We start from the raw sequence: 8460 nt of genomic DNA, 5'->3' as shown, positions 1-8460 counted from the left end.
AGGGTTTAGAGGAAGCTGCTGCAGTGGATGGGGCCCAGCCTGGCTAATGGAGGGGACTCCTCTTTGGCCTGACATGACAAATACTGCCAGGCCACTGAGTCCCTGCCCCTTTGCTGCCTTGTTCTCCTTAAACACGTGACATCACCTTCCAGGGCAATCTGCAACAAGTACCATCCAGGCAGTCAGATGGTGGTGACTGTAGGTTCTAGAACTTCTGTGCCTGGCCAGGAGTAGGGTGGTATTTGGCTCTCTTGCCCTCCTCTGGCCCTTGCCCAGTTCCAGAAGAGCTGATTACCTTTCTTGCGATACAAGTTTATAAAATGCTTGAACCATTCACCTTGTCCTAATCATGATTCTTAACCTGGGCCCCTAGCTGTCTCCTGAAGAAGAAGAGAAGCGTCGAATCCGGAGAGAGAGGAACAAGCTGGCTGCTGCCAAGTGCCGGAATCGCCGCCGGGAGCTGACTGAGAAGCTGCAGGCGGTGAGGAGCTCTGTGAGGGTGGGAGCACTGGGGTGGCCGTGAGAGGGCCCAGGGCTTGCTCTCTCAAGTGCCCTGTGGATGAATCAGCAGAGACGGAACATTCTTTCCTATGTGAACACATGGGTCAACTTTGATGAATGAAAAGAGAGGGACCAGGCCTCTGCTACCAGGCTGTGCCTGGACAAAAGAACTGGACAGCCCTGGTAAGCTGGCATCTGTTGTCCCTCAGTGCCAAGTACTCTCTGCTGTCAGACCTGCTGGAGCTCCTGGGGATGGGGGGTAGGGAGTGTCAGTGTTCCTGGCTCCTGGGAGCCAAGGCAGATCCAGACCCCCCCCCCCCCAGGGCTGCTTCCCGAGGCTCTAGCTGCCTTCTGGTTTGCTGGCAGTGGGGGCCGAGCCTGGCCTAAAGGCTGTGGTTGGAGTGGGTGGGGGTGGGGAGTCCCAGTGTCAACAGGTCATGTGCCAGTCAAGTTGCATGTTCTTGGGGTTTCTCATCTCCTTTGCCGGCAGCAGGGTTCCCCACCTCTGCTGAGAGCCTCGGAGCCTCATGCTCCCCATCTGAGTCACTCATGCTTCCTAATTGCCCAGACCTGGGGGCCCACGGCCCCGCCCCTCCCTCTGGTAAGCTTGACCTGACCTGTGTCACGTAGCCCTCTCCAGCACCTTGCCCTACAGGGAGCACCACGTGCTGTGTAAGGTAGCCCAAAGCCAGGGCTGGCTCTCTTGGAGGGAATGCTTTTAAGTGGGGAAATCTGAGAGACTGTCAGTGGTCCTCACAGTGCCCGGCCAGGGTGGGCCTTTGGAGTACATCCCATCAGGGGCTTTCGTCCTCCCGGTACCTCCCCTTGCTCCATCCTGAAGCCCTGCTCTCAGGCACTGAATGTGTACTGTGTGTTCCGTGATGCCTGTCATAAAGCCCCAGGGAGGTGGTAGAGCCAGGCAGGGTGGCTGGAGCTCTCCCTCCTGGATGAGATGGATGCCGGGGGCACTCCTCAGCACAGCCCTCCCCACTGCTAGCCTTCCTGGCCGGGTGCTTCAGGAGGTGTCTCTTACCGCCAGCCCAGACAGCCCTCCCCCAGCTCCTACCTCCTGCCTCCTCCCAGAAGCCTCACATCCTTCACCCCTTCCTCCCCTGGCCCTGACCCAGCCACCCAGGCCCCCGAGCCACATCCTCCACAGGAAGCTTCTCTCAGGCTCATGACGTTCATCAGACCCTTGAGACAGACGGAAACTTTTTTACCCCAGAATATACTAAACTCTGCTTAATGAAACTCTTGCCAGTATCTGGTGTGTCCTCATTCATGAACAGGAATCCGAGTGAGGGAAAAAGTTGGGGTGGGGGGAGGCTAGTGACTCACACCTTTCCCCTCCCACAGCTGCCCCTTCCTTGTACACTTCGTGGGAAAGAAGGGGGTCAAGGTCTTTGTAAAATGGCTGGTCCCACAGGCTATCAGATGCCTCCCCTGTCCTCCTGTGGCTGAACTGAATGTGCTCCAAGTTCTGGGAGCCCAGAGGCAGGGGCTTCAGAACCTGGAGCAGGAATAGGAGGATCCCACAGGGGTTGGCTGAGACTGACTTCAAGGCAGGGACTGTCCCAGTGCCGGGGCAGAGGAACATGCGCAATCCAGTGACCACTAGTACACAGCTTCAGGTTCAGGGCGACTGGTGGGGGCTGAGGAGGAGCGATGGGGCAGGCTGAGGTGGGGGCTGCGTTTTGTGTTCCCTTCTCCATGGAGGACTCTGTTTCCCTGGGGAGCCAGGGGCAGTAGAATGTACATTCTGACTGTGGAATCAGATCCATTGGAATTGAAATCTGGACTGCCCTGCCTGCTAGCTCTGTGACTCTGGATAAATTATTAAACCTGTCTGAAACTCAGTTTCTTCATCTGCAAAAATGGGTTGTTGATAACATCTGCTTTCAGAAGCTTCTAGAGGACTGTGATCTGTGAAATGTATAATACAGGGTCGGGCACAAAGTAAGTGCTCAGTTATGGTAGCTGTGACAATTTCACCCCTCTTCCAAGCCAACTTTCCTCTTTGGAAATAAAAGCAGTTGTGACGCAGCATGTGACTCAGAACCAATAAGGTCTGTGGCCAGGTGTGTGAGCTGGCTGCTGTCACAGTGGGTCATCTGGGGACCTCGCTGCTTTTGCTTTTCTCACCTAGACCATCACTGTCACCCAGGAGGTCCTTGGAAAGCTGCTGTCCCTTACATCCCTCTTTCCCGTGCAGGAAACTGAGGAGCTGGAGGAAGAAAAATCGGGCCTGCAGAAGGAGATCGCAGAGCTGCAGAAGGAGAAGGAGAAACTGGAGTTCATGTTGGTGGCTCATGGCCCTGTGTGCAAGGTCAGCCCTGAGGAGCGCCGGTCGCCTCCAGGCCCTGGGCTGCAGCCCATGCGCAGCGGGGGCAGCTCAGTGGGAGCGGTGGTCGTGAAACAGGAGCCCCTGGAAGAGGACAGCGCCTCATCCTCCTCAGCAGGTCTGGACAAGGCCCAGCGCTCTGTCATCAAGCCCATCAGCATTGCTGGGGGCTTCTACGGGGAGGAGCCCCTGCACACCCCCATCGTGGTGACCTCCACACCTGCCATCACTCCAGGCACCTCAAACCTCGTTTTCACCTACCCCAGTGTCCTAGAGCAGGAGTCGCCCGCGTCACCCTCTGAGTCCTGTTCCAAGGCTCATCGCAGAAGCAGTAGCAGCGGGGATCAGTCGTCAGACTCCTTGAACTCCCCTACTCTGCTGGCTCTGTAACCCCACGCTCCTTCCAGCTCTGGAGGGGTCCTCGTCACTGCCTCCTTCCAGGGACCAGCACGTTCAAACACTCCAGGGCCATGAGGGCAAGAGGGGGGCCTTCTAGGGAGCTTCCAGGCTCTGGGGGACCCAGGTGGGACTTGATGGTGAGGTGTCAGAGGACTTGGTTGACCACCTGGAAGCCCTAGGACCTTTACTTTCCATCATTCATCTTGGAAGCAAATCTTCTTTCTTGAAAAGTCATGGAGAACCTGGTTTGGTGGCTTCTGAAGAGCCTGGAGCTGGCCTGGACCATTCTCGTCCCTCTGTCATACCATTGTCTCTGAAATGATGGTGTCCTTCCCTGCCCGGCCAAGCATGCTCAGTGCCTTTGGTTTCATCCTCCCTTGACTTGCCCCATCCTTCCCCAGTGTTGGTTTTATTCCTTCTTCATTTTTATCAAATTTGCCATGACATTTCACCGGGGTAATCTGGATATTAAAACTCTTCATTTCTGGAGGTGGGGCAGCAGGTAACTCTTCTGCTGGGACTGACTTGTCCAGAAGGGGACAAAGTGCAATACAGAACCTTCTCTCCCCAACACTCCCCAGGGCACTGCCATCAGCAGAACCAACGGCAGGGTCCTCTAAGCTCCCCAGGAAATGCCACCATCACTGAACAGGCCTGAAGGACCCTTCCTCCTCACCCTAGCAACATCTTTCAGAAGATCAACGTGGCCAGAAGAAAGGGTGTGATTGAGATGGTGGGCACAGTCTGGGTGTGCCAGGTGCCTAATTACCAGGCCAGAAGCAGTGCTAACAAAGCCACATGGTGTCCCAGACAGCTTCCCTTCTCCTGGTGTCTCGAGCAGGGCGTCTCCTGTAATTACTGCCTCACCATTCTGCCCCTGGACCCTTCTCTCCAGACTGGGGAGGAGCCCCTTCCTTGGAAACACACATCACTCCAGGCCCTGCTGGCCTCCACCCTTCCCTGGCGCTCAGGGTGACGCCACCCACGGAGATTTAATGAGCGTGGGCCTGGACCCTCCCCAGATTTTAGCAGGTGACTCTTCCCCAAGCCTCAGAGGATGGAAGGGCCTAGGATGGGACTGGGAGACGGGAGGCTGTCCTTGGGGTGATGTCAGCAGAGGCAGCAGCCTGGCACCCAGTCCGCCCTGCCTGACCTGGCCACACACATCTCAATGAAGTGCTGTGCCCTTCTGGCCTCTGTGGTCATCACCCCCTGATTCAGGAGTGAATGCTGTCTCCTCACACTCCTCCCACCTCATTCCAGGGTACCCTTCTGCCCTGCTGTCAACAGGCTGCACACAGCCGCATGCTGGGGCTTGGAGCTTACGCACTATCTGGCTGGCTGTTGAATCTTTCCAGCTGCTGACATCAGCTAGGATGTGTGGCTTCCTGCTGCAGGAGAGCTACCCCCTTCCAGTGGGTCTCCTTACCTCCAGCAGGAGCACAGCTTAGCGTGGCTGTGCCTGCCAGCCCTGAGCCTTCCTCCCCAGAACATGTTGATCCCTGTCCTGGGAAGTGGCTTCTTGTCCCTCTGGCCGCTGTAGGGCTAGTGCTCTGCTGGAGAATCTATTGGTGATCTGGCTCTCGAGATCATTGTCCACCCATTCAAAATGGTATCAGTGCTATTTTAATCAAGCCTAGTGGCATTTAAATGTCCAGCTCTGGAGAGAGTAGAGACAGCTTCTCAGACCTGTTTCTTTCATACCCCGAGGCATGCACTAGCAAGGAAGAAGAGCCATCTGCCTAAAGTACACAGCCAGGCAGGGGTGGAAGTGATGTGTGCAGGAGTCAGCCACCTAGAGAGAGGGGAGCAAAAGAGAAAAGATTTTGTTCAAAATACTTTGAACACATTCTTTCCTGTGTTCCTTGGCTGCCTTCTGGTTTCTAGGGCCTCTGGGAGGGGTGCTCCTAAGAAGACTGGCCAGCTGGCTTTCCGATCTCAGATTAATCAAAGAAGCCAAAGCAGCCAGGAGTAGCAGGAGATGGGCAAAGAAAACTGGGTACTTTGAGCTTGGAGAGGCTTAATCATCTCAAGTGGTATTTATAGCCAGGTGGGAGTTATTTGCTTCTTTGTGCATCGTGTATCCTCAATGGAGCTGTTTTCTGGCGTGTTCTTTCTAAAAGCCCCTTTATGCCCCACTCTATGCTGCGTGGATTCCCATGCAGGTCACAGTCTATGACTTGGAGCCAAGCTGGACATTGCTGAGCCAGAGTTTGGCTTTGGTTCAGATTTCAAACTCCACTGGTGTTGGACCCAGCCAGCCCTCGGAACTTAAAAGGCTTCTGACTTTCGGCCCTTCGTGGATCTCTTGCTCTGTCCTAGGAGGATGTTTGGCTTCCCCAGAGCCACAAGTTATTTAGGGAAGGCTGAATATTCACACCTGAGTCACGAGCGTGCCCTCAGTTCTCCTCGTCCTGGCCCGCTCCCCTCATCCTGGCCTGCTCTCCAAGTTCCCTCACATACACATCCTTACTCCGGCATCGCCAGACGCCTGGCCTGCTGCTTTCTCCTGCACGGTTCCGGCTAAGGGAACAGCTGCAGTGGGGATTCCTTTGTGCTTGGGCAAGGAGCTGCTGTGCCTTTCTGTGAACTCAGCCCTGAGGCAGCCGTGTGGACTCCAGCTGGGCTGCACGCAGCTCTGGGACGCGCTCTGCAGGCACTCCTCGACTGGTCAGTGTGAAACACTCCTTGTGGCCACCTGGCTGGCCTCTGTGAGAACAGTCCTCCCCTCGGCCTGGTGGCTGGAGACAGGAAAGAGAGCAGATCCCAGGTGATACTTCAGAAATTTCCAGAGCCAGCTCCAAGCAGAGAATCCCCTGGGGGTGGAGGGTGTTTTGCAAGAGGCATCATTTTGTCTGTTGAGAGACCAACCGTGGCTAGTCACACAAGCATCTCAAAGGCAAGAGCCACCAAGAGCTGCTGCTTTTCCTCGCCTTTGGGAAAAGGAGTCTCTCTATTGCCATTTGACTTCAAGTATCACAAGGGGACTGACCTGTCTGGAGCATGAGAACTTGTTTCTCTTTTTCTCTGATGGTCCAACAGTGCTCCTTACAATCTTATCATGTAACGTTCAGGTTGATTTCCTTCCCTGATCAGACATCCATGTGGCCCCTGAAGAAGGAAAAGAATAAGCACCTATGACATGTCAGGCACTGTTAGGCACTTTTATATTTATCCCTTTTAGGATGAGATTAAGGGATAAAGGAATCCCCTTATAAAAGGCCCCCCAAGTAGTGGCTAAACAAACGCCCTTGGAGGTGAGATGGTCTTTCTTCAAGACCCGAGGTAAGATTGCCTTCAGCCTGAAGATTGTTCTCAAAGACCCATCTCCTGGGGTATCTGCCCTCCTCCCTGTGCCCGGCCTGTGCTCTATTGTACTCCTGAGATGGCTGGAGGGGTGACCTGCATCTTTATAGAATTGTGGACCAGTAGGATATTGGTGTGTATAACTTTCTTTTTAAACTTAAGTAAAGGGGTCTTGCTATGTTCTGCTTGTTGAGTCTTCTTGGCATTCATCTTAAAAGCCAGCATCTCACTATTTATTGACAGGTGTGTGCGTGTATGTACGTATGTGTGTATGTGTGTACTCATGTGTGTGTTTCCAGGTGTGCTTGTATCTTGCAGCTTTTTAGAAAGAAACCCAGTTATCCCACTACCAATTTGGTATCTTCTCATGCTTCCTGGGTCTTTGGCCACGTGTCAACAAAGGATTTTAATTTTCTAATGCTGACAACATGTTCAGGAGGGATAGGGTCAGATTTTGATGAGGGGAGGACATGAGAAGGGACGGGGGAAAAGAAATCGACATTTATTTTATTATTTATTTTAAATGTTTACATCTTTGTGTTGTACCAAACCTAAATAGAAACATAGCATTAAAATATTCAGTTCCTTTCTCTCTTGCTTACTTTTTAAAAAATTTACAATAATTTTGCTTTTTTTGTTTCCAAAGTGATTTGTGACATGTGCTGTATAAACTGTATAAAAAGGTTCTGTTTCTAAAGGTGGGTTGTCATTCCTCTGGGGATAGTGGCTGTCAAGAAATATACATTGTAAGAGGATACAGTGAAAGACCTTGTCCTGGTCCTCAAAAATTACTTTCTCTGCTCTGATTAAAAAAAAAAATTATTCCATTTATTTTAGTTTGTGGTCACTTGATTTTGAGGAAGAAAATATTTGACTTTGTATAAAAACTAGGTATCAGGTGTATTTTGCAGTGGGAGATGTATATAGTAGTATTTTGGTATATAGTGGAAACCCACGAGCTTTGTGCATTTGTATTTGAGATACGCTGATGATGTGGAGTGAAGTCTACTATTAGACCCTGGAGGCAAACAAGTTTTACAAGATTTCTGTTGCTCTGTGGGGAACTTGATCACCTTTCTGGGCACTTTTTTTTATTTTTTAAAGTAATGATGAAAGGGTCCTATTGGAGGATCTCTATGTTGACTTTTCCAAGCAGGACTATGAGCCCAAAATCTTTGTATAGCTTTGAAAATTGAGGAATAGAAGCATCTCTGGTGGTATTTGTTGTTGTTTTTATTCTGTTGTTTTACTGTATGTAACACAAGCCTACAGTATTTGCACTAAAGAAAGCTTGTTAGAAAAAGCTTGCTGCTATGGAAGAAAGAACATATTAAAACATTTTTCCCTTGCGGTATTTTTTTTTTTTTTTTTTTGTTAGCTTTTCCACTTTCTGTTGAGTAGCGTTTTGTAGAATAAAATGAATTAAGATCGAACAGCCTCTGATGGTCGCTTTATTCCATCTTTCCCCCTCTGTTCTGTAGCTTCTTTTTTTCTCTTCTACTCTTGCTACCTTTGACCTTGTGGGTAAAGCAGGTCTCTTCTGAGGACAAAGATCACTGGAAATGTTTTTTCTGCCATGCTGTAGAGTGGATTGCTTAGGGGCTTTAGAGCCCCCAACCCTCTGATTTGCCTTCATTCTTTCCCCCTTGACCTTTGCCCACCCCATCCTTCTGGATTTCCCACTGCCCAGGGCCTAATTCTCAGCAAGCTGTCAACTGCTGCCAAAGCATGAACCAATAAAAGTTTAAGGGTATTTTGTTTGAACAGGTTGATTCTGGGAATCCAGAAATCTTCAAAGAAGCAATTAAATTTATTGCTAAGGTTGTCATGGTGGCCAGACAAAATCAAGTGCAGGGCAGGAGAGGGCTCTGAAAACAACAGGCATGCAAATAAATGTGGTGATGGGATCTCTA

The 8460-nt window shown here is 51.3% G+C and overlaps 1 protein-coding gene across 3 annotated transcripts in view; it reads left to right on the top strand.

The window, feature by feature from the left end:
• Fosl2 (FOS like 2, AP-1 transcription factor subunit) overlaps nucleotides 1-7976 on the top strand; it is a 22320-nt gene extending 14344 nt beyond the window's left edge. For all 3 annotated transcript variants that reach the window (XM_004627387.2, XM_023710960.1, XM_004627388.2), the window contains exons 3-4: nucleotides 374-481; nucleotides 2714-7976. In XM_004627387.2, the coding sequence (XP_004627444.1) occupies nucleotides 374-481; nucleotides 2714-3232 (627 nt within the window). In that variant the 3' untranslated portion in view covers nucleotides 3233-7976. The remainder of the gene's footprint in view (nucleotides 1-373; nucleotides 482-2713) is intronic.
• The last annotated feature ends 484 nt before the right edge of the window (nucleotides 7977-8460 follow it).

Source organism: Octodon degus, unplaced genomic scaffold (genome assembly GCF_000260255.1).
Source record: "Octodon degus isolate 3935 unplaced genomic scaffold, OctDeg1.0 scaffold00019, whole genome shotgun sequence".
Classification (NCBI taxonomy): domain Eukaryota; kingdom Metazoa; phylum Chordata; class Mammalia; order Rodentia; family Octodontidae; genus Octodon; species Octodon degus.
This window is presented reverse-complemented; position numbering and strand designations above follow the sequence as displayed.